General features: G+C 36.4%; 1 protein-coding gene across 3 annotated transcripts in view; it reads right to left on the bottom strand.

The window, feature by feature from the left end:
* GLP1R (glucagon like peptide 1 receptor) overlaps nt 1-27,150 on the bottom strand; it is a 124,200-nt gene that overhangs the window by 26,982 nt on the left and 70,068 nt on the right. For all 3 annotated transcript variants that reach the window (XM_081940841.1, XM_081940842.1, XM_081940843.1), the window contains exons 6-9: nt 17,264-17,364; nt 15,004-15,110; nt 13,795-13,948; nt 12,190-12,349 (exon numbers count right to left, since the gene is read on the bottom strand). In XM_081940841.1, the coding sequence (XP_081796967.1) occupies nt 12,190-12,349; nt 13,795-13,948; nt 15,004-15,110; nt 17,264-17,364 (522 nt within the window). The remainder of the gene's footprint in view (nt 1-12,189; nt 12,350-13,794; nt 13,949-15,003; nt 15,111-17,263; nt 17,365-27,150) is intronic.

The raw sequence follows: 27,150 nt of genomic DNA, 5'->3' as shown, positions 1-27,150 counted from the left end.
AAATAAAAAGTGTTCTATTAAATCAGAATTACTATATGTTTTACCCTAAACATTCTTAATAGCAGAAATGATATTGCTTGGGTAGGGCTGTTACAATCTAGAGAACACAAGTTTTTCCTCCCTGTATTCAATAGTTTTTCGTCCCTGTATTCAATTTATATATAGGTAGTCCTTCAGATTGAAAGAAGAAATGTACACTTCATCTATGGACACAGAGATGGCTCTGCAAACACAGTCCGGAAGTGCAGTGTCTAGCACAATTACTCCCATTTTAATAACTGCTGGTGTTATTCTGTGATGCCACTCAATATTTTCTATCAGTTTTTGATGATGACTAACTTCAAACCCAGTAGAGGCTTCAAAGGATAATTACAGCTTTTAATTCCCTTTGCTGGATGTCACAGGTTTCCTTCACAACATCTTTGACGTGGTTGTGTGAATGACTTTAAGATCTCTTCACAGTCTCTAGTACAGTGATGGCGAACCTATGGCATGCGCACGCTGGCCAGCTGAGTTTACCCTTTTTTAAAGCCATTTTTAACCCTCCCCAGGCTCCAGAGCCTTTATAGGAGCGCAAAAAACCGGCCCTATGGGCAAACCGGAAGTTTGGGAATGGACTTCCGGTTTGTTCAGAGGGTCATTTTGACTGCTCCAGAGGCTTCGGGGAAGTGTCCTGAAGGTCCCTCAAGCCTTCGGAGCGCTCAAAACAACCCTCCGAGCAAACCGGAAGTGACTTTCGGTTTGCTCCGAGGTTTGTTTTGACTGCTCTGGAGGCTTCAGGGAAGCACCCTAAAGGTCCCTCAAGCCTCTGGAGGGCTTCCGGGAGTGGGGGAGGCTGTTTTCGCCCTCCCCAGGCTCCTATAAAGCCTCTGGAGCCTAGGGAGAGCAAAAAAAGCTTGCAAAAAATAGGGGGAGCACCTGTAGTGCACGCATGCGCACTGGCGGGGGAGTGCATTGCATTATGGGTATGGCACGCCCGCACACAACCCCCTGCACTCCCTCCACTTATGGCACGCGAGCCAAAAAAGGTCCGCCATCGCTGCTCTAGTACATCATAGAGCAACTGTTGAGTTATATGGTGGTCATGCATTCTAGTGATTTGTCCCACACTCCATATCTGGCCTCTGATAATCAAGGACTCAATGGTAATAGACTTCACATGTTTCAAGATCTCCGGGTAGGATGGATGCAACACAGAGTATGCATGTGAAATTTCTCCAGTTGTTTGATATGTTGCTGGTACAGTGTCTAGAACTCACATCCATATAGGAGGGAATGAACAATCACAGTTCAGTAGGCTTTCAACTTTATGGAGATACTAAGACTATGTTGACTGAGAATTCTAGTATGCAGTTGCCCTAGAGCCTGGCAGGACTTGCTGATCTGAGAATCAATGTCTTAGTCCAAAGATCCATTGCTCTAGATGATGCTTCCCAATTATTTGAAGCTGTTTGCATCTGTCAGCTGGGGGTGGGGTTTAAAAATCAACAATGATTTTTAATTCTACAGGATGACAATTTGACACCAGCTGGTAAAGTACTTCAATCTTGTTCAGGCGGATAGTCTTGTTTTCATTATTTAATAAATATGCTATAGCAAGAGCATACATGGAATTCTTCTGTTCCCCAGACACAAAATCTAATTCTTGTCTTGTGTATTTAAGTTCCTTATCATTTAATTCCTTTAACCTTTATTTTCTAAATTTTCTGATATTTAAATTTTATTTTTACTTCTTCATGCAATATTGCAATTAGCAACCATTATGTTGGCACACTATCTCTTTATTAAAATAGCCTTCCAAAACTTATTGCATCTGTTTTATAAAAAGTGTATCATTTTATGATCATGCATTTAAGTATCATTTAGGGGAAAATAAGCTTTTCTTATAATAATTGACCATTACTAGATTATGGTCATATTGATATACCAATGTTATATTTATTACTCAATTAAGGATTAAATTACTAAAAATGATCAAATTGGGAATAACTCTGATGTAGAATTGCTATAATATAACAGTAACCCTATTATCTTTTACTGAATCACTTGTTTCACCATAAAATCTGAGGACATAGGAGAGGTATAATACCCGGAAGCAGAGTTAAATGCCAATATAGGAGCAGAGGACATATGAGAGTTACTATACCCGGTAGCAGAATAACTAGGTTAAATATCAATAAAGAGTAACAACTTAAATGTCAATATAGAAGCCTGTAATATTTGCCATGCAGAAAAATTAAACTGGAACAATATAATTATAAAGAATCTAAAGTGATTTAAATATGCAGACATATTTGTGTGATTCATATCTAAACTACAAAAGATATTTAAGATATGAGCCACAGTGCTCTGGTGGTTAGAATGTACTATTTCAGTTTGATCCTGACAGCTTAAACCTTCCATCTTTTCAAGGTTGGTAAAATGAGGACCCAGATTGTTGGAGGCAATAGGCTGACTCTGTATCAAGTCTAAGTGCTATTGCTATGCAATTACCAATAGCAATAGCACTTATCTGAATGCTGCTTAGTAGGATAATATGAATTCATAATATAACATGAATGAGACATAATTGCCAATTTCTCTCTTTTTTTCTCTCCTACTGAATAACTTCTGAGGACATGTAACTATACCCAGTAACACAGCTTAAATTCCCACTGATAGATTCTTGACTGTTGTGGCCCAGCAGGAGCCACCAGGCTCCGACAGCAAGGGTCCCTATGAGTCTGCTATGGAGGATGTGGAGGACCCTGGACAGGGTTCTGACTCCGAGCAGGGCACAGAGAGGCTGGTTGGCCACCAGGAGGCGCCTGAGCCTTGGACCAGTGGGGAGGAAACAAGGGAGTGTGATCCGGACATCAGCAGTGAGTGGTTCCTGGATGCCTGGCACTGGAGAGCTAATAGGCGTAAGGAACAGTTGCGCAGTTACAGGAGGTAATTGCACTCGGCTGGTGGTAATTAGGCTCCTCTCCAGACTATAAAAGGACTGCTTGTGCACACGCCCCTTTTGCAGAAGTCAACACATTAACTAATGTTGGAGAACAGTATTGAGAGCGTGGCAGGCTGGATTGCTGCCAAGGCTTATCTGTGTTGGATTGCTGCCCAGGCTTGTCTGTGCCGGTTTGCTGCCAAGGACCTGTCTGTCTGTTAATAAATTCCGTAAAGTATCTTTGCCTCGGAGTGTGTTGGTGTGGGACGAGGGGGAGGGGGTCAGAACACTTGACTAACTAAAAAAATCATTCTTAGGTAGAAGGAGATGAATTTCTTTCAACCCTTCTGACCTTTATCCATTAAAATAAATGTTTTCCTTGACAACTTCAATATTCAGTTCCTTAAAGGAATCCAAACAAACCTTCGTTCACCATATTAACTTAAAGAGAAAATAATCTCATCAGTCACCGAAAGCTTATCAATTATAATGTTTTAGCAATGGGAGATATACAAACCAACAAGCAAAAAAAGCAATACAGAAATTCAATTCTTTGTTACAGGTATGACTGTCTTATGATACAGTGGTACTACCTCTAACTGTTGCATTAATAATGGAAATTTATGACACATTACAAGAGAAAACCACATTTTGCAAAGCTCACAGGGCAAAAGCAACAATCTTGTACCTATAGAGAAAGTAATGAGAAGTTTAATAAAATAAAAGAATAGTGCACTATAAGATAGGAACATTTCCAAACCCAAAGCAATACTGAATCTTCAGTTTTGGCATTTCTAAAGGCACTCCTGAAGCTCAACTGCCCACAGATGACTCAGAGGGCATACAGGACTTATAAATCCCATATCAGCATGGAAATTCATCCTGCTCAGCATTAGTAAGACAGAGGAACATGCAAGCAATATTCAAACACTACTCTCTGTTAGATTTATGCCAGCTCAACAACATTAGCTTTGTATATGAAACATAGTAATCTACACACACAACACGCCTCATAGATTTAAAAAACCAGCACAATATCTAAATAACTATCAAATATGTGATCTTTTAAATTAACATTTTACTACTACTACTACTACTACTACTACTACTACTACTACTACTATTTTAAAGAAATTTCTTAGCAAGTAGATTGCCAAACGTACATCTATAAGCTGTCTTCTACTTGGTGTATTCAACACTCTACTTCTGAATCACCCCCCAATTCACTCCAAATGATTAGTACTAGGGTGCAATGTGCAGTAGCTGCCAAAAAAGCCAACACAGTTCTAGGCTGCATCAACAGAGGGATAGAATCAAGATCACGTGAAGTGTTGATGCCGCTTTATAATGCCTTGGTGAGGCCACACTTGGAATACTGCATTCAGTTCTGGTCGCCACGATGTAAAAAAGATGTGGAGACTCTAGAAAGAGTGCAGAGAAGAGCAACAAAGATGATTAGGGGACTGGAGACTAAAACGTATGAAGAACGGTTGCAGGAACTGGGTACGTTTAGCTTAAGAGAAAGAAGGACTAGGGGAGACATGATAGCAGTGTTCCAATATCTCATGGGTTGCCACAAAGAAGAGGGAGTCAAACTATTCTCCAAGGCACCTGAGGGTAGAACAAGAAGCAATGGGTGGAAACTAATCAAGGAGAAAAGCAACTTAGAACTGAGGAGAAATTTCCTGACAGTTAGAACAATTAATCAGTGAAACAGCTTGCCTCCAGAAGTTGTGAATGCCCCAACACTGGAAGTCTTTAAGAAGATGTTGGATAGCCATTTGCCTGAGATGGTATAGGGTTTCCTGCCTAGGCAGGGGGTTGGACTAGAAGACCTCCAAGGTCCCTTCCAACTCTACTATTGTATTATTGTATTGTATTATTGTAGGGCATATATGATTCCCACTGTTACACTGGCTAAAATAAAACATTTTTTAAAAAATCAAACCAATCAGAGGCCAAAAAGCAACACTCCAATCACTGCACTTTAAACAGTTGGATTAGTCAAACTGGTGCTATTTGAAAGGATGGCTTTGCTCCAACTTTTGAAACAAACACTGGGATTTGCTCTGAACCTGAATTGAATCTTTTAAAAATACACATTTTACTTCACTGTTACTTTAAATTCTCAAAGTGGGATTTTAGGATAAGAATATTTGGCAGTCAAAATGTTTTGTATCCCTCGTTCACATTTTTGGCAAAAAGCATTGATAAAAAATGGAAGCACACAGTATATAAAAACCTGAGATTCCCTATGAAGAACTGGAACTAGTAAAGAACACTGTATGTTATTTTAGTGAAGTTTTAATATTCTTATTTTAAATAAGTCTCTTAAGTAGAATAATTGGTTAATGAATAAGATCTGTATCACAATCATGTTATAGTTCAAAGCTTAACAGTCCCTCATAGCCTTTTTCTACTTAATTTTTTCTTTCTATCTCTTGTGTTTGCTGATATATTGCACTAACCTATTATAAATAAAGAATGGAACAAAAATTATCAAAGTGGGATAAATAATTTTTCACTCCTTTTGATTGGGAAGATTGGATGCAAAAATATTGGAAGAAAGAGCATTGGGATTTTTATTAACTTTTTCTCACACAGATTTCAGTATCTCAAATTGAACTATCACAGTATCCTGATTGTTTGGATTTTGTCATCACAATAGAAAGTTGTGGTTTCTATAGTTGTGGAAAATGCAGTTTTGCCCATGTAGGAATGCATCTAAGTCTGACTGTCCTCCTATTAAGAGTCCATAAAATTGACACTAATATGAGAGACCACAGACGAAGGGAGACTATTTCAGCTGCCGAGTTCCCAACATTCAAAATGCAGAAATAGACAATGGCATTTTGCTCTGCCCGGCTTACTGATTTTCTGGAGTTAAAGTATTATGGAAACTGGTAAAAGAAAAGCTCAGTAGCTATCCTAATGAAAAGTGTATCTTTAATTAATTAAACAATTATATTTAACTGATATTAATCTGATGTAAAACTAATTGTTTTATAGCCTATTCAAACTGCTTTAATATTGAAATTCTACACAATCTTCTGCTACAAGTTATAATTAATAGGCCAGGTTTTAGTACTTGTTATAAGAAATCTGACTATTCACCTTACATGCTGTGCTGATTTGTCTCATTTTAGACTTTTAGAACTACAGAAGTGTGTGAGTACTTTGTTCTCAAACCTTCCTTCCTTCCTTCCTTCCATTAGCATAAAACCTTCATAAGGTAGTAGTCCACGCTTAACAACCAAGTTGGGACTAGCAATTCCACTAAGTATCACAGTCATTATCTGCAAATCACATGATGGATTTATAATCTTACACTGTCATAGTTGTTACATAAATCGCCTGTGGTTGTTAACCGAAATATCATGTGACCACAACTCGCAATTTTATTGCAAGCTTCTCTATTGTCAGAAATTGATTGTGAAGCATACAAATGGTGATCACATAACTGTAGGGATGTTGCAACAGTCATATGTGCAAAGCTTCTTTTTCAGCACTGTCAAAAGTTTGAATGATCACTGGACAAGCCAGTTGTTAAGCCAGAGCATTATCTGCATGACCAATCATTCCATTCATGTTTCCCTGCATGACCCTGATTTCCAAAGGGTGGTGAATCGGAACAATCATTGAGGAATTAGATACTTATAGCTACACTCCTCCTCCTTACAAAGTAGAAACATTCAAAGCATTTTCCACTAGGACAAAATTCAGGAAACTTCTGTTTAGTTCCTTCAACTCTGCTGGCTATAGCAATGATATTCTAGCAACAAGTTATTCTGTACAGTGTGTCATATAAGGCATGCAAATCACAATTTGAACCGCAGTTCCTGTCTGCATCTCTGCTGGGTTGGTGAGCAAACCTACTTTGTAAAATATTGCATAGGTTACAAGATAGGAATAAAAAATAACAATAGCAAGAACTTCATAAAATCAGGAAGCTACAATTTTATAAAAACAGAGAATGAAATAAAAGTCTGAGACACTGAACTAAATACATGCTTCAACTTAATGATTTCTATTTTATAAATGGTATTTAAGATAATTAGATTTGATTAACAATATTTTTATAGCAGAATTGCAAGAATCTCAAGCTACATATAATAGAATTAGTCAATTGATAAGTTAGAAAGTATAAATATATGAGAGAACATCAATGCTTAATGAAAACTGCTAAACAAACATTGAGTTAAATTGTTAAGAAAAGCATTGCAGCTTGTTCAATGAATGGATATGAGTGTGTGTACATGTGTACAGCATGTGCGGGGTGGAAGAAATATAGCCTTTGTGTGATGCAAGACATACATCACTGGTTTAGAAGTACACACGTTCACAATAGACTGACATAACACTATTAGTACAATGGTTTTTAATTTTAAGCCATTTACTAATTCCTATCATTATCTTCCCCTACTTTATTGCAGACACATGCTGGGTTAATGTTTTCAGAGTTGTTTTGCAACAGTAATTGCATATTGTTTGAGTAGTTAGTGGCAATTCTGAACACATCAGTGTGGTTGCAAGGAGTTATAAGTGTCTGCCCTAATGTGAACTAATCTGGCTTATTAATGCCAAGTCTTAACCTGCCATCCTGTTACCCTGTGAACCAGTACAGAGAGATCCTTTGGGAACTCTTTGTAGATGAAAGTTTTGTTCCCTATGTAGACTTTTATGGTCCTAAATACTGAATTGTAATCTACATTTGACTAGGTCACAGTCAATTTCCCTTTTTGAAGGTAACCATAATGTTGGCAAAACATGGATCAACAATTGAGTTCTGATGGATACGAGATATTATCAGAGGGAAGGTTCCAGAATTGCACAACAAAAGTATAATTGCTATAATCAATACTTACTAATCATATCAAAAATAGACTGGGGGTGTGAAGTCTAAGAATATGTTGTCACTATGTAAAGTTTTAATTTAAGTAAAAGAAAAGTATGCATAACAGTTTAATATGAAATACAGAATGATATAAAAAGGTGCCACATTAATGTCGCCAAGAGAAAGGAACTACATAGGCTACTAACATTAACAAATTACTCAAGGTCAAAGAAAATGTTGGGGAAATGAAAATCAAGGAGCAATGGGAAATTCCAAAAATGAGAAAAGCTTTTCAAAATATTATTGAAACGTGTAATACATAATGTCTATTTGTAGAGAATCAGCATTAATTAGGCAAATGAGACTTCCCAATTATTCATAAATAAGAGTAGAACAATTCCAAAAGTTGTTTCTTTCTTGAAAACATGAACAATAATAGAATAAAAAGCTGTCAAAACTTTGTTTTAAAAGCACTTTAGTCAATGATTGATGAATATAAATTATATACCCATATGTATAGACTACATTAAAGTGATTATATCGCTTCTCTCTTCATTCCTTTTCCTATTTGAGCTTAAAAATGTTATAACTATTATTCTGTATTCTATGCAACAGAGTTCTTCTCCAATTTTTATTTTTGTGAAGCAATTTCATACTCTTATTAAGACTATTAAGATTATTAAGAATATCTTCAAATACATTTTTAAGGAATACAATCTATAATTAGTTTTCAAAACAAAGTACTATATTTTTCGGAGTATTTTCCCCCCAAAAAAGAGGGTGAAAATCTGGGTGCTTCTTATACACTGAATTCAGCATTTTTGGCCTCTCAAAACTCCACCTCTTCACAAAAATGGACATGCAGAGGGTTTGGGAGGCCTGCAAAATGCTCCTAGGGACTGGGGAGAGCAAAAAGAAGGAAAAAAACCAAGCCATTTTTGGCTCATTTTTGCCTCCTCTCCAGCCCCCAGGAGCACTTTGCAGGCCTCTCAAATCTCTGCATGCCCCATGTTTCACAAAATATGAGGCATGCAGAGGGTTTAGGAGACCTGCAGAGTGCAAAAACTTTTTTTAAATTTACCTCTTCAAAATCTTGATGCATCTTATACTCTGAAAAATACGGTATGTTTTATTTGAAATGTGTATTTTTCCCTTTATATGAAATGTGTATTTTCCACTTTATACTGAAAGCAAATGCATATCCCATTATTCTACTGAATATCATAATAAAATAATACCCGTTTTCAGTTATCTGTTAACATTCAAATGAAGGACAGTTTGTCATTAGCAAGTTTTTACCAACATAAAAAGAGAAAATCCTCTGAGTTTTCCTTTCCACTCCTTGCAGGAAACTATTTCAAATGTGCCTTGAATCCAAGATTAAATTATGTGACTGTCTGTTTGGATAAGATTTATCTTTCATATCATTGCCTTGATATTTCATATTATTAAACACTCAGCACCAGTAGGAGACCACTGGGAATGATGCTTTGTTAAATTTATCTGTTTAGTTGCTGTGTGTGAATGTGTCTTAGCAGCCTCCAAGATTGTTTTGCAGAGAAATAAAATTGCATACATCTTATGTATGAAATCAAATCTAGGATTTTGCATTGTAAAAATATAGAGCTTACCAAATCTTTCATAAGCAAAATTACACGTTTCCTTTAACATGAAGTGAATTAAATTATATACAAAACTCCAGTGCTATATAGTATTAGCAGAAATAAGTTTTTGAAAATCTTATCTATTTATAATAGGGTGATTGGCAACCAGTCTTAAGTGTGAACAGCACCCATAATGTGATTACATGATCGTGGGAGTGTGTGTGACATTTTACATTGGCTGGAAGTGCTTAGTCGGCTGTAAAGCAATCTTTCAGATGCTGTCATAACTATAAATGGTTGTTAAATAATAAGTCCAAGTCAAGAAAAATTACCTGTAGCAGTTTGCTTTTCAGTTTCCTTGACTGCAAAAAGATCATGCTTCTAATCCTGGAGAAAGAAATATCTCACAGGCTGAGAATAAAATGAGCATGATTTTCCAAAGGGGAAAAAAAGAAAATAAAAACAGAGAACAGAACACTAAATGAAGCAAAAGGGGTTGTGTAATTTGTTTAGAACAAACAGCCCAAAATAAACTTTGTACACAAGGAGTTCTGAATCATGCACAATTACCCTGCTGTGATCAACAGACCTTTGGGGTACGGAACATACTGTAGTTATCATCTATTTTCTTTATTGAGGTGATACTATCGTAAGACATATATTTTTAAATCCCATTTTATAGACATAAATGAGGATAAGGGGTCAACTAGTTAAACAAAAATAAGAGTTTGTCCCTTCTTCTTGGGTATGTAATAATTCAGTCTAACGTCTGATTTCTATAAGGAAATATATAAAGTGTGATTCCATGTCTTCCAACTATCTAAATTGCCCAAGACCACCAGTATGCCATTTTGCAGCAAATCCCAGGCCCTACGGAGCAAAAATCGCTAAATGATATTTGAACACTTTACTGGCGTTCCATTTTCAGCTCATAACAGGCATTAGATAGCCTCTGTTCAGAATGTACTGTATATAGTTAGCATCCTGGATGACAACCACTGAACTCAAGTATTGCTAATATAATCTGCAATCAGAAATATTTCAGGCCAGCCTTTTTTAATGTTTTTTGTACTTTTTCTACTAAACAATAAAAATAAAACAATAAAACCTTCTATTTCAACTTGCTTAGAAATCTATTCAATAATTTTAGTATAGGGCTCTCCATTTTGCATGTTTTTGCTTTCTGTAAGTTTAAATAATTTACAGTAAGTAGGTTGCTATGCAATCTATGCAACTTTACGAGAACAACCCAATATATTTTCTTATGAGTACTTTATTGATTATTGGTTGTGACAGAACATAATATATTCATCCTCCATACATCATCTGTACTCAGAAGGGTCACATAAATAATATGCAGCTGATCATTTAGTGTATATGAATTTTACAGTGCACTTATGTAGAATGTTCACACAGGAATGTAAATCTGTGGAAGAGAAAAAGCTCCATCCAACCCATTCAAGATGTATTTAAATATTTTACCCCACTGGCATTTAAAACAATACAGGCTAGGCTATATTAGACTATTAAACTAAGGATCTACTGTGATCCTACAATCCAAAACATATTGGGAAGCTTGTCTTGTACATTCTGCAGCTGTGCGGAAATGTCCCTGTTTAAAAATGATTTGATTAATGAAATGACAGGCTACCAGATAATGTATATTTACAAAGAATCATTATGTATCATCTTAAAAGATTTGCCTGATTACATAAGGAAACATGGTAGTAAACATAACAAAAAACCCGCCTCTGGGCCATTAAATAGAGAATTACACCTCAGGAAGGAAGGTTAATGAAGAAAAAAATAACACATGGTTTTATGCTAGTAAACTCTAGGACCAACATCAGGAAGAAGGATGAAGATGTCTTCTCTCTTTGAAAGTAAATACACAGCTCATGTAAGAGACAGTTTGGTCCAGTAGTTAAGGCACCAGGCTAGAAATTGGGACATGGTGAATTCAAATCCTGTCTTAGCCAGCTGGGGGACGCTGGATCAATCATTATTTCTCAGCCCAACTCACCTCACAGTGTTGTTGAGAGGAAAATATGAGGAGGGAGGTGTGTTGGATAAGTTCATTACCTTGAGTTATTTGTAACAATAATAAATGCATGATATTAAATCAATCAATCAATCAATGTCCTACAAGTAAGGGCATTATTTTGGCTCATTCATTATCATCCACAGATGTTAGTACAGATAGTCCTTGACTTATGAACACAATTGAGCCCAGAATTTATGTTGCTAAGTGAGAAATTTATTAAGTGAGTTTTGCCCCATTTTAGGACTTTTCTTGCCCCATTTGTTAAGTTGTTGTTAACACTGCAGTTGTTAAATTAATAATATGGTTATTAAGTGAATCTGGCTTCCCTGTTGACTTTGCTTGTCAGCAGATCACAAAATATGATCCCATGATCCCAGGACACTGCAACCGTCCTAACTGTGAACCAGTTGTCAAGCATTTGATGCTGCAATGATCCTAAGTGTGAAAAATGGTCATAAATCACTTTTTTCAGTGCCGTTGTAACTTCGAAAGGTCACTAAATGAACTGTTGTAAGGTGAGGACTACCTGTAATTCTAGCATTAAAAGTAAAACAAATGATTGTCCCTGACGGTGCTAGAGAATTCAGAAAGGCCTCTGCATTATTTCTGACAATGTACTTATTGAAAGGCTCTTCATGAGTGTAAAAGCAGACAAAGTGGATTTTTTTAAAAAAATCAATATTTCTTTGTAATAAAAAACAATATTTTCTCAGTTCACATCTTCTAAAATACTAAACCAAGAAATACCATATTTGGAAAAGGGGCAAGAAAACCTACTTACCCCAGCCAATACAAAGGTAAAGTCGAAAGATTCTCTGCTCTGAAAATACTGAGAGGGCTAGTAGAGTATACAGGTACATTCCTTCCACCAGTAGCCAGTAATAGTTTGCAGTCACACAATATTGCATCATCACAAAGATGAAGCGGCAGCTGAGTGACTCCTGAGAGGGCAGAGATTTGAGTAAATACTTTAGATGCTGCAGATCACGAAAAATGTAAAGTGTCCATGAAAACATAATGCCACAATGCCCTCAAAGATTTGATAATAGAGCAACCTTTGGAGATGGTCAACAGCCGGCTAAAAAAATAATCAAATTCAGCAGCAAATATTCCTTCACTATATAGCCCTTTAGCATGCCTATTTAACCTATTTCTTAGCTGCTTTGAAGCATTATGTTTTCATCTAAGTCCAAGGAGACATTTCTATTTTGCCCAAGAGGCAGCTTCCCTTATGCTCATCCTCCACAAAAAATGTCACTCTCTCTATATATAGAGGCCTCAGTTGAGTAACCTGGGTTGTGGCAATAGAAGCTCTCAGAAAATGATGCAGAGATACCTTGTGAAGGCAAAACCTTGCCTCTGCCGAAGTATATAAATTCTCTTTTTTCAACACTGCAGCACTTATGCCTCATTATATTCTGAAGAGATTTTGGAAGAACAGTGCATTCTCCTTCTATCTGTTTCTCTGTGTTTATTATTTTCAGAATGTGAGCCATTGTTCAAGAATAAAACTCTGAATAAAAAAAGAACTGCCCTTTCCTCTGAAAATGTTAGTGACTACATTCCGAATTGCATCTTATATCCTAGTTCCTCTCTCTGACAAAAGTGAGTTCATTTATATAGAACAGGAATAGGGTTAGATAATATTATGTAGCATTTCAATGTTTTATTATGAGGAAAATGATATCTTTTTGAAGGAATATTTCCAATGGTGGGATTCAAATAATTTAACAACCGGTTCTCTGGCCTAATAATTTCTTCCAACAACCAGTTCACCAAACTGCTCAGAAAGTTAACAACTAGTTCTTCCGAAGTGGTGTGAACTGGCTGAATCCCACAACTGGATATTTCTAATCATATTTGTTAGGATAGTGATTAAAAAGCACAGTTTTGGACATGTTATCAAGGCTCGCCATTTTAAGGAAGATCTAAGCACTTACAGTTGCTTTTTGGACTTATGAAATATAAGAAAAGAAAAGAAAATTGAAGTGAAGAAGAAATCTTACCCTCAAGGGAACTGAAAGGGATTTCTATTTTAAGAATTTCATCTATACCAGTGGTTCCCAATGCCCCACAGGGGGACAATTTGATTTTTAATGAGGGCAATTTGAACCTTGTTTAAACCAAGTTAATGGCCTTTTAGGCCTCCTCCACGTGAGTAGAGTTCACTTTTGGAGTAAAGTAAGAATTATATGTCGCGGGGGGGGGGGGGGGAGAGGAATCAGGATTTTAGAGATGCTTAGGTGGGACATGGCCAAAAAAAAGGTTGGGAACCACTGATCTATACTCATATGTAAATCTAACAAAAGGAAATGCACAACTTAATGCAAATATATTGCAATCACATACTTCTGTTTAGAAAAATATTTTTAGCCTTATCATATACCTGGTAGGAAATTACACTTTCCCACTGTTGTTGACGAGGGGCTGTCTTGTACATCCATGTGAGCATGGAGTCCTTAATGAAGATGGACACAGCACGTAGGATAAATGAAGTAAAAAGGTTCAAGTGAATGTAGTTCCTGGTACAATGCAGATGCCTGTAAATATAATTATGATGCTTAATTCACTTGAAAACATGTAGGCTGTTATGACTGTCAAGTGAGGTACAAAGGAACTCTGTTCAAAATTGAAGTGTGTACATCAGGTAGTTACACTGTAGAGTTAAAATAAATGTGTTGGTTGCTCTCATTTCTGAAACGGAAAGCAAACTACTAATGCTAAAAAATACAAAGAACTATTATTGGAGTACCATTTTCTATAGTATTCAGAGAAAAAGGCTTAAAAACAAAGACTTAAAATTGAGTTTTTAGTCCCATAGGCAAAAGTTTAAAAACCCATTTTTAAACATGCTTAGTTTAAACTTGCACTGCACATTTCTGCAGGAGATTGTGACAGAAGCATCAATTCCCATCAAGCGAAATCATACTATTTACCAGTAATTGTTTGAAAGGCAATAGAGGACTACTACTGATATAGTAGCACTTAAGAAAGAATTGCATGCACACAGTAGGAATAACTGGAGCATGATTTCACTTCTGGGATCCCCACAAGCAAAAATGAAAATTCATTATGAGCATCAAGTTAAGAGAACATAAATTTCAACATGTCAAAAAGAAAAAAACTTAATGCAGTGACTAAACCTGTCATTGCAGCAGCAGTACTTTATTTTGGAACCCCTTCTCCTTATTTCTACCAATTTATAACAAACCATATTTAAAAGCAGATGACGTAGCAGAACAAAATTCTATTGAAAAAAAGTTCTTCTGTTCTACCTCTAACAAATCAAATGTTCTGCCAATTTATAAAACAGAATATTCATACCAAATTAGCTGTGTCCAATTTAAAAGTAATGTTTATTTATTTATAGTGCAGCTTCTTTCCTTTCCCACAAATTCACTCAAGACAAACTGTATTTCACTTATTATACACTTCTTTTTAATCCCATACTTAGAAAATTTCCCAATTATCATATGAAGTTTGATTTTTATGCCATTTCTAATTATTCATTGTTACATTTAATTTTGGAAGTTAAGCATTAAGTATCAGATATTTTCATATGCTATAATTCATTCTTTTTAGCCATGTTGCTTACCTGAACCAAATGAGGATGCCAGTCGCTATAACAAGAGCTGAGAAAGAAAGAGCATATCCAGTGGTGTAGATGACAGAAAGGAATAACAACTGTCTTCCTGGTGAGTCCTGAAAAGGGTAACGCAGAAACAACTGAAACACAATTACTGGACTTCTCCTGTTTTGTTGTGTCAATGGAGCTGACAGAAACACAAAGCCAATAATTTTACATGGAAACACAGAAAAAGCTGACCAAACATATCTACTACACAATATTCAAACAATCAATCAGAATAGAGCTGGAAGAGACCTTGGAGGTCTTCTAGTCGAACCACCTGCTCTATCAGGAGACCCTATACAAATTGAGACAGATGGCTGTCCAGTCTCTTCTTAAAAACTTCCAGTGATGAAGCACCCACAACTTCTGAAAGCAAAAAGTTCTCAGTGTTAGGAAGTTTCTCCTTAATACCAGGTCCCTTCGGGGAGAGGGGGCGGTCTATAAATCAAATAAACTTGAAACTTGAAACTTGTTTCTCTCCTTGATTAGTTTCTACCCATTATTTCTTGTCTTGCCTTTTGGTGCGTTGGAAAATAAGTTGACCCCTTCTTCTTTTTGGCAGCCCTTCAGATACTGGAAAATTTCTATCATGTCACCCCTAGTCTTTCTTTTTTCTAGACTAGCCATACTCAGTTTCTGCAACTGTTTGTTCATATGCTTCCCCCCCCCCCCCCAGGACTTTAATCATCCTAGTTGCTCTGCTCTGTACTTTTTCCAAAGTCTCAACATCTTTTTTTGTAATGCGGTGACCAAAACTAGAAGCAGTATTCCAGGTGTGGCTTTACTAAGGCTTTATAAAGCGCTACAAATTCTTCACATGATTTTGATTTTATGCCTCTGTTTATACAAGCAAGGAGTGTATTCGCTTTTTTACCTGCTGAAATTCATAGTAGGTTAGGGGTGTACCATGTTCATAGTATGCTAGGAAGTAAGCAAACGTTGTTGTTTCACCTGAATTATAAGGTGACTCCAGCATCAGTTCCCAAGTGTAACATAGGGTAATAAAGCTTCATTTTACAAGTTTGTTAGAAAATAACCTGCTGTAGATGCTAAATATATTTTATATGTATATGTATTCTAAGAAGTATTTCCTTTTCAATAACCCAATATCTACTAGATCTTCCATTAAAATAATTCCCATAAAATTTCAGTGCTCTAAATTATATATTTCATTATTTATTTCATTATTTATTTCATTATTTATTTCATTATTTATTTATTTATTTATTTATTTATTTATTTATTTATTTATTTATTTATTTATTTATTTATTTATTTATTTATTTATTTATTTATTTACATTTACATTTACATTTACATTTACATTTACATTTACATTTACATTCATTCATTCAGTTCTATAGCCAGTCTTAATATGGTCTTCTCCAGATTGACTCTGGTGCACTTCAGCTCTCATAATGTTTATTCAACATTATTCTACAAAAGAGAATACTAGATTTTAACTGCTGTTTTAGCATAGAAATTCTGCACTTTTTGCTTATCAATGAGCTCACTAAGAATAAGTACGTATTTCTATAGGAAGGAATTTCTATAGTTACTTTAGCCTAGTATTATTATTAACAAATAATCCAAAAGGTATGAAACGGATGATGTCTCACTGCATTCCAATTGCTTCTCAAGTATTGAGTTATTTTTTCCCCCAAACAAATGATATACTTTCCCATTCAACATGCAATTCGGGATGACATAGAATTAAATGGCATACTATAAAATAAAATATCAAAGCCTTAGTTATTTGTAAGAATAATAAAGGCGGGATACAATTAAATAAAAAAAATGAAATGCAGTAAGACAGAGAGAAACGTCACCAGATGGAATTCAACTTTCCTTTTTCTTTTTCATTATCCTCCTGGAAGATGAAACCAGAAATTATATAATTTTGTCAATGTATTATCTTGCTTCCTCTGTATCACATGCTCAAATGGTTTCCTTAAAAGTTTTTAAAGTTCTAACTTCAGCTTCATTGCAATTATCACTATTACAAGCCCGAAGGGCATAACGATCAAGAATATTATGTCACATCTCCTTGTTTTTAATCCCACTAAAATTGCAAAACAATCCAAATCATTCTATAAGAACTAATGGAAGATTCCATGCTGTTATTGTTAATAGAAAACTTTATTTTAAGACACTACCACAGCATTGAGAGCAAAGAATGTATCATTTGGGCAATAGATTCTTCAAACCAATATTGTTTGCTTACTTCATCAGGAACCATACATGCCGAAATGTTCCTCCATGGACTGGTGGAATTCTCCTCCATCAGCCAAGTCCCTTCCAGCGTGCAGAAACGGTAAACTTGCCCTGTCCAACAAGCATGCAATGAAAAGACAGGTGATGGAAAAGCCAAATGGAATCAAATCAACTGCAAATATAACTAAAATCTTTTCCAGGGGTTCCCCACAATATTGACATAGCCCTGGCTGTAAATTATTTATTACATGTTTTGGGAGTCCAAGACAAATTAGAACCCGAAAGGTGGAATTGAATTTGTGGGCTTCAAATCTTTGTATCAATCTTGGCCAGCAAAGTTTCTCAGTACACTAGAGTTTAACTCTATATAAATTTAAAATCAATCTATTCCCAGAATCAGACTATTTGTAGTGGAAACAATTCCTCTACTAACAGATAAAAAAATAGTATTTGATTGTAAGAAACAGTCCAAATAGTATTTGATTGGCATGTAAGAAACAATCAAATAATTTTCAGCCTAGAGTTTTCTGTGCTGTCAATATAGCATTTAGATTCAGCTAAGTATATGTCATCAATTTTGCTGCAGTCAACTTATGTTTAATTATAAAGTTGTAATGTTTGATTTCTAAAAAGAAGAAATGCACAGAACATGCCACTCATCTTTGAGTTTTAAATTAAATTAGGCTGCTAATTCTTGGTTTGGTCTAGTGCAGGGATGTCAGACTTGATTTCTGTCCTGTAGGCCTTGAGTTTGACACCCTTGGTCTAGTGGATAAAGGAACAGGCTAGAAAACAGGAGACCATGAGTTCTGTTCCCATTTTAGATCTGAAGGATGATTGGTAATTTAAGACAGTCACTTTTTTCTCAGCCCAACTCACCTCACAGGGTTGTTGTTGTGGAGAAAATAGGGACAAGAAGAGTGGAAGGTAGATTTTCTGCCAAGAATTATTTATATATAACAAAAATAATAATAAAGGCAAAATATTTTTTAAACACTACATGCAAATACTCATAGGAATAGCCCATTATTTTTACTCTACATATTCCAATATTCAGGATTCCTATGAAAAACATGATTAATCTGCCTAGTAGTATTTACCTAATATTAACAAACTTCAGATTATCCTCAAGGCAATCTTCTTTAATCTGATTTAATTTCAGGTTGCCTTTATTTAAGAGTCTTATTTAAGAGATTAGGGCAAATAGTTAGTTTTTATTAGCCTTTTTGAAAACACAAAAAATGTTTTACCAAAATAGCATGGCTTTAACATTCTTTTGGCTTATTATTTTTGCTGCATGTTACATTTACCACCAATATAGGTTTTTACTGAAATGTTGCTTTTTGTATCCAAAGGGATATAACAAAAACAGGTACTATGGTTATAACTGTTGTATTACAGATACTTACAACTTGCCCTAATGTTTATCATTTTCAAATCAAGAATACTGAATAATTCCCTAAATTTCATACGGCCATAAAACATGTTTTTCTTTTCTATTTTTCATAGACTTCATAAAATCATTTTTCTCTCACCCTTTTAAAAGTTCAAACTTCTCTGAATTTTCTGTTAGTTCCTCTTGTAGTTATACCTATCCTTCACTATTAGAGAGTTCAGTCCCATCTGCAGAACAAATTCCCTCCGTGCTTCTAATGCTTTTTTTAGCCAGGAAATTCTATATTTTAGAATATTGGCAGGGCATTTTTAATTCATTGTAAAACTTGACTTTGTGTCAAGCAAAAGCAACCAGAACCACTGGTGAAGAGTTTCAACAGCAGTTTCATTGCTAGTCATCTATGTTAACAAGAATCTCACCAGATTAATTGCATTCCCTTGGGAAATGCAAGATAAGGCTTCAAAGATTCTGATGTGATAAGGCCCGTGTTGTTTCCTGCACTACAATGACTTCAAACCTGAGCCTCTCTTAACATTTCCAGTCTAACTGGAGATTCTATCACACTTTGATATTCAGTGTTCTAATAGCAAAAGGACAGTAATAAGGCAGCAGCTGCTTTTGGTAGCCGATAACAATATTTCTCATATCACATATTTGTCCAGCCTTTCTATTTTGGCTGGTGCAAACCTCCTAAACTGGGAACATGGGGAAAAACAGATTGAGGCAGCTTGAGATTCAAATTTTCTCTTACTCTACTACCAAAGTATTGGATGTTTTCAACAACAAAAAACCCACCCCCTTTATGAAGAGGCTGGTAGCAAGGCTGTAGCATAAGAATCCCCCATCTTCCCCACCTTAAATTTTCAATAAAAGAGAGTAGAAGTAGCTCAGGCTTAACTGTGGAGTTCTTGCTGCTCTCTGAGCTTGTTTGCTTGTTTACTTCATATGTTTTTTTTTTATCTAACTAGTGCAAGTTTGTTGCTGATGTTGTTACCTAGTTGGGTTATGAAATGTCTGCAAGCAAAAATCCAAAGCTATGGAAATCTTATTTTTATATATATACATATACATACACATACACACACACACACACACATTCATTCATTCATTCATTCATTCCAAGGATGCCTGAAATAGTTTTTAATTATGTACTTTTGTATTATAAACCAAAATAAGGAATAATTTAAAACCTCGGCAGATTGCTTCTGTGGATAACAAAAGATGAATTCCATCTATTTTCTCAGCATGGGGTCAAATTTTTAGGAGGCAGTACTGTGCCATAGCAGAATAAAATATCTGCCATATAATTCTGGCCTTAAATCTAATTATCAGGGGGTTAGTGTAGCTTTATGAATATACTTGTGTTGGTGACCTATAAACAACTTTAAGTTAATGTCCAATTGCTAAGCTCTTACTTCTTGGGGATCTTATTTTTCTCATGTATCGTTTGGAACCAGAGAAATCGATAAGCATTTAAATCTTATTCAAAAGGGAGCAATATTCCAGAAATTATGCTATAAAACTACACAATTAGGCTAAGGCTTTGATTTATTTAGCTTCTGATGGAACATGTTTTCAAATAAAGTTAGTTTCTTAGAAGCAGCTCTCTTTGAGCCTATCTGCTGGAATTCCATGTCAATTACATCTTGTTAATATTAAATGTTTAAAGATATGGAGTGGTGCCTAGAATTCAAGCAGTCCCTATATGCATATAAAATACAAGAGGAGAGGACAACAGTTAGATCTGGAGTTAATGTTATCATTTATCTTGTTCTGCAATAAGCTTATAAATCAAATCAAATGTTACAGCTGGCTGAAAGCTTTTGAATATAGGAAAATATGTTATCACATGCCAGGAGGCTCACAAATATTTTATCAGCTAGCTCTTTTAAATGCTTTCCCTGTTAAAATAGTCAACCTGATTGGTATTTTTGTGCAGCTGCAGGACAGGAATAGTGGGAGATTAGTCACCCAATTGTCCTTCAGAATAAATTGCCACGTAATTTATCTTTGAAACAAATTACAGCAACTCATGGACTATCACAATTTATCCAGACAGGGAAAGACAAACTGAGAGAGAGGAAACAAAGTAGAGTTTTCTGTCTGTGCATTGTGTGTGTATTTTGAACACTGAAAGCTACCCCAAATTTAATAACTCTTTTTAATTGTTGACAAGGGAAATGTTCTGAGGAGCAAGTAATTCTCTTCTGGAAGGAAGTTATGAATCTGAAGCTTATAAGTAAGGGCTGAATTCCTTGCTGTGGTAGATGGTTTGCCTCTGATGACAAAAGCAGGTATTATAATTCTTTTCTAATTTATTAACTGCATAGGTAATACATAGGCTTCCAAAGGGAAGGGCTGGGCTCTAGGCTGGACAAACACTGCTTATAAAATTTCCAGGCCTACTTTTCTCTGAAGTAATCATCAGTTAGAGTGTATCTAATGTAATGCTTCTTTTTATTCTCACACTGTTTTCTTTGAAAACATAGTGATGGCAAAATGGTAGCAATCACTGCAAATTTTTAAAATAATATTTAAAAGAAACTGGAACATTGTAATGCCCTTTTAAAATAATGGTATGTGAAAGAAACTAACAGGTAGTTCAAACTCTTAGAATTCCCAGTCAGCATATTTAACATAGGATGTTATAAAAAAAAGCTGGAAGTCAGATCTATCCATAAAATGTAATCATAGTTGTATTTTCTCCAAATATAAAGGGAGAAAGCAGAACTATTTAACTCATGTTTTGCATCTGTCTTTACACAAAGGGATAAAACAGTCCAATCTATCAAAAGCAGCACCACAAAAATCAGATTAGGAACACAAATTGAAATAGGGAAGAAAATGGTAAGTAGCACTTGTCTACCCTAGACGAGTTCAAATCACCAGGACCGGATGGATTACACCCCAGGGTTCTGAAGGAACTAGCAGATGAGATCTCAGAACCACTGAATTATATCTTTCAGAGACCCTGCAACACCGGGGAACTACCAGAGGACTGGAAAAGAGTGATGTGGTTCCCATCTTCAAAAAAGGGAAAAAAATAGATCCAGGAAACTATAGACCTATCAGCCTGACCTCAATACCAGGAAAGATTCTGGAAAAAATAATCAAGCAATGAATTTGTGAACACCTAGAAGCAAACAAAGTAATAGCCAAAAGCCAACATGCATTTGTCAAAAACAGATCATGTCAGTCTAATCTTATTGCATTCTTTGATAATGTGACAAAATTAGTGGACCAGAGGAATGCCGTTGATATAGTTTACTTGAACTTCAGTAAGGCTTTTGATAACAGGTAGACGATAACCTACTACTAGATAAAGTAGAAGAATGTGGGTTATACAGCATCACCACCAGATGAATTCGTAACTGGCTGACCAACCGCACTCAACATGTAGTCCTCAATGGAACTGCATCTACATGGAGGGAAGTATGCAGTGGAGTACCCCAAGGCTCTGTTTTAGGCCCAGTACTCTTCAACATCTTCATCAATGATTTGGATGAGGGAATAAATGGGGAACTCATCAAATTTGCAGATGACACCAAGCTGGCAGGAATAGCCAACATTCCAGAAGATAGGCTTAAGATACAGAAGGATCTTGACAAACTTGAACATTGGGCACTATCTAATAAAATGAAATTCAAAGGTGAAAAGAGTAAGGTTCTACATTTAGGCAACAAAAACGGAATGCACAGGTACAGTATAGATGATACCTTGCTCAGTGGTAGTAACTGTGAAAGGGATCTTGGAGTCCTAGTGGACAACCATTTAAATATGAGCCAGCAGTGTGCAGCAGCTGCCAAAAAAGCCAACACAGTTCTAGGCTGCATAAATAGAGGGATAGAATCAAGATCACGTGAAGTGTTAATATCACTTTATAATGCCTTGGTAAGGCCACACTTGGAATACTGCATTCAGTTCTGGTCGCCACGATGTAAAAAAGATGTGGAGACTCTAGAAAGAGTGCAGAGAAGAGCAACAAAGATGATTAGGGGACTGGACTAAAATGTATGAAGAACGGTTGCAGGAACTGGGTATGTTTAGCTTAAGAGAAAGAAGGACTAGGGGAGACATGATAGCAGTGTTCCAATATCTCAGGGGTTGCCCCAAAGAAGAGGGAGTAAAACTATTCTCCAAGGCACCTGAGGGTAGAACAAGAAGCAATGGATGGAAACTAATCAAGGAGAGAAGCAACTTAGAACTGAGGAGAAATTTCCTGACAGTTAGAACAATTAATCAGTGGAACAGCTTGCCTCCAGAAGTTGTGAATGCCCAACACTGGAAGTCTTTAAGAAGATGTTGGATAGCCATCTGTCTGAAACAGTATAGGGTTTCCTGCCTAGGCAGGGGGTTGGACTAGAAGACCTCCAAGGTCCCTTCCAACTCTACTATTGTATTGTATTGTATTTTCACAGCAGTTGCAGAATATCTAATACTGCAAAGTATAAATCCATAGTTTAATAACAGAAGTGTCAGGCCTGTGGTTATGTTCCTTTTAGGATCTTTGGCCTGTCACGCTTTCTATTATTTTCCTATGCTGTTTCATTAGTGTAGTAGTTGGGAGGGGGGAATAGAAAGGAGTAGAATTGTGGAATGTTTTGTTGTCATTCTTTCTAGAAGCTCAAGGTCATCTTTTGTCTCTGCACCTCGACACCTGAACGGAAGCAGAGGGATGTAGATGCCAGCGTGGAAGATGATGATTGGAACATGTGATGGATTATGGGTGTGGGGATAGATCATGAACCTTCAACTGGGTGGAATTCCAGGAAGAAAATCAGAGTTGGAATTCCACAGACGTGCTAACATGCCTGTATGATTAAATTGGAATTTTAAGGATGATTCTGCCTTGGTCTCTGATTGATTTCATGCATGGTATTTAGAACGCTGACAAGAAGTCATTTTACATATAGACAGTCCATGTTCAGTTTCCGACACTTCCAAATAGGATTGTCAAATCACTGAACAATTATTCCTAATTTATAAAGTAGTAATCCACACTCATTGCCATATGACATTAATTTTAATTGTAACACCCTCTGGTAGATTTCAATTGGTTCAATTTCAGATATAGGACATTTACAGGAAGATATCTACCTAATCTGAAAATTCAGCTCAAAACATCCTAGCTCTAAATCAATGCTGCGCCCCCCTGATTTAAACTACTGTACTATTTATTATACAGGAATATTTTTTTAACTCAAATTTTCTGAGAAATCACCTGAATTACACCAAACATGGCAAACTGGGGGGGAAAGACAGCAACAAATGGGGGAAATGGAGCTTGTGGAGGCGGCAATCCCTGCAACCTGAAACAGCTGATGATCGGGAGGCCCATGCTGAAATTGAAAATGAAACTTGCTGTTTGCTGCAAGAGGCAAATTGCTGGGAGGCAGAGGCAGATTTTTTTTCTTGTGCTAATCAGGCTGTTTGCTGTAAGGAGGTAAGTCAATAACTATAAATGCCTATAGAATGTTCAAATTATTAGACTTCGTTTTTAAAGACTGCTTTATTGTTGTTCTAGACAACAAAGTGAAGAAGCTTTTTTAAAAATAAGCTTGATCTGAAGACACCTAGTGCTATTGTATTTTCTTTTAAATAGCAGAGAATAACTATACTTCTAGAAAGCCACATCAATTTTAACAGCATCTGTACAAGTATAGTCTGAAATGTAACACCACAAACAGTGTATATTGTCTGTACTGTTTGCTGTTTGTTGCAAGGAGGCAAATTTGCTGGGAGGCAGAAGCAGATTTTTTTTCCCTTATTTTCCTACGTGTGTCCTAAGCTAGGTGTGTCTTCTACTCTGGAGCATCTTATACTCCGAAAAATATGGTAACCTGCAATATAATAATTTACTGGGTTATATGATACCAGTAGGTAAGAAACATAAACCCACCATTTTCAACTGCAGACAAATAGGGGCAACACATTCCTACACATTTCCAGTTATCATTCAGGGCACATCACTTTCTACAATATGTATAGCCAAGTCTTAGGAGGCAACTATATTATTGCTGCTTTCAACAGAGTCTAAATACTATGCTATTTATGAACTTTCTTTCTTAGAATTATAGAATTCAGCCAAGAGCATGAAAAAACAGAAGTCAAAGTTTAGATATGATGAGAGAAAAAATCAACTTAACATCCATAACTGAAAGGATTTAGTTGAAACCTGCCTGCAAAAATAATATTTCGCTCACAGAATTTTGGATATAGCAGGAGGACTCTTTTCAGTTAGTAAGATTTTCATTCTAAGGAAGAGAAAGGGAGGGAGGGAGGGAGGCAGTGACGTGCAGTCAGGTGAGGCAGGGGAGGCACAGCCTCACCACTGTCATCATGAAAAGAAAAAAATGTAAAAGGAAAAAGGCGAGAGCTGAGGTCAGGCTGAGCTAGTTGCTGCCTCACCGTGGATGACTCTGCTTAACTGTTTAAAAAAGCCTCTAAAAAAGTGCCCTCTACTATGAGGCAGGAGAACTGCATGCCTCATCTAGTCTGACTTTAGGTGTTTTATGATCACTCAAGCAGAGTTAAGCAAGGGTTAAAAGCCTAAAAATTCCTGACGTAGGTGAAGCACGCAATTCTCCTGCCTCGTAGTAGAGGGCGCTTGTTTGGGCAGGGCTTCTTCAGAGGACCCGAGGCAAGAGCAGGGTTGAAATCCTCACTGAAACAGCTGGAAAAGGTGCGTGTCAGTCGGAGGGAGGGGAAGGAAGTCAAACTTCATCCTCCTGGTGCGGGGCTTTGGGCAAAGGCTGGAGGGAAGGACTCTGGCTCACTTGTGCTCTCCCTGGGGTGTAGTTTGATTGCAGGCAGACCCACGTTGCCTTTTCAAATCTGTAATCAGTGAAGCTGGGCTGGATCCTTCCAGGGCTGGGGGAAAGTGTGTGTGCTCCAGTATGGCTCTTTGACTGGCTTCCTGCCTCCTCCTGTGGTCTCCTCGCTGGTGCTCTTTCCTCCAATCCAACTTTGTGTGTGTGTGTGTGTGTTTGAGAGAGAGTGAGTGAGAGAGGGAAGGGGGTAAGAGAGAGAGAGTCCAATCCAACTTGTGTGTGTGTGTGTGTGTGTGTGTGTGTGTTTGAGAGAGGGGGGAGGGAGGGAGAGAGGGAGGGAGGGAGGAAGGAGGGAAGGTAGAAGAAAAAGAAAGAGAAAGAAGGAATCATCTTTTGCAAAGGAGAAAAACAAATGCTGTCGCTTTAAATCGGAACTGAGCATGCCTGGCTGTGGAATTCTGGGAGTTGAAGTCCACAAGTCTAAAAAAATTTGAAATCCACCACTGTGTCAGTGCCTCACAAGCCATAAACCTCACCGCATGTCACTGGAGGGAGGGAATCACTGAACAAAACATTGTATTTATTTTATGCCTGTTTTTAATGGGAACAAATATGAGTCATGTTCTTGCCAGGATATATTTTGTAAATATGAAAATATGCTTCTAAAAATAGCATATTTATATGCAAAATTCACTACTTTATATATAGAAGGATACATTGATCCAACCAGACTTTAGAAATGACAATTTTCAGAAAATCGTTTGGTAATATTTTTATCTCTCCTTTGGATCTTTTCCACAGGAGACATTTTTCCACAAAAAAATTCCATGTCACTGTTCTGATACGATCAAAATTATTTGAAAATTTTAGAAATGGCTACACTTGTAGCTATGACTGCACTTATGCTACAAGTAGTGTTAACCATACCAATGTGTTGTGACCATGTGAATGATTCCATATTATGTTACATTAAAATATGTATTAATTTCTTGCCTTGGTGAATTAACATCTCAACCTAAAAGATTTTTTTTTTCTAGAATTTATGAAGCAACAATGCCTTTGTAACATCTGAGAATGACTGCAGTAACAAATTTACAGGGGTTGGCTTTGAAACGTGTTCAGAAATGTCAACTGGCTAAGAACGCTTTAACCAATCATTGACCTTACCACAGCTTCACTGGCTATCTAAACTATTCTGATGTAACTGCTTCTGACCCGAAAAGTTCTACATCCCTTGGGATTAGATAGTCTGAAAGATTGTTTGTCCACTACACAGTACAACACAGGAGTGTTGACAAGTGGATGTGAAAAGAGCTCCCAAAATAGTTGTCTTCTACTGTGAAATAAATATTCAAATAAACCTTACTCTTTACTTGGAATGATTCTCTACTTGTGTTCCAACTGATATCCCTCCTGTAAGCATACACCAAATGTCTACTAGGTACATCTAAAGATTCCTTTCATATTTTTTTATATAAGTGGTGGGACTTGAAATAACATTTCTTTAGACAAAGTCTCTTGATCTGAATATGTTCTGTGCACAGATCAGTTATTAATTTATTTATTCATCCATCCATCCATTTAACTTGATAACCACCCTTCTCACAACACCTATGAGTGGTGCGGAGTTCTTTTACTCATAATCCAGAGTAAAATATAATTTGTGTGTTTGATTATAAATACATAAATGAAAAGTATGTATCACCCAAATTTTATCAAAGTATATGATTC

Source organism: Natrix helvetica (genome assembly GCF_964273705.1).
Source record: "Natrix helvetica genome assembly, chromosome: 2".
NCBI lineage: Eukaryota > Metazoa > Chordata > Lepidosauria > Squamata > Natricidae > Natrix > Natrix helvetica.
The sequence above is the reverse complement of the archived record's forward strand: the minus strand, read 5'-3'. Positions and strand labels throughout refer to the sequence as shown.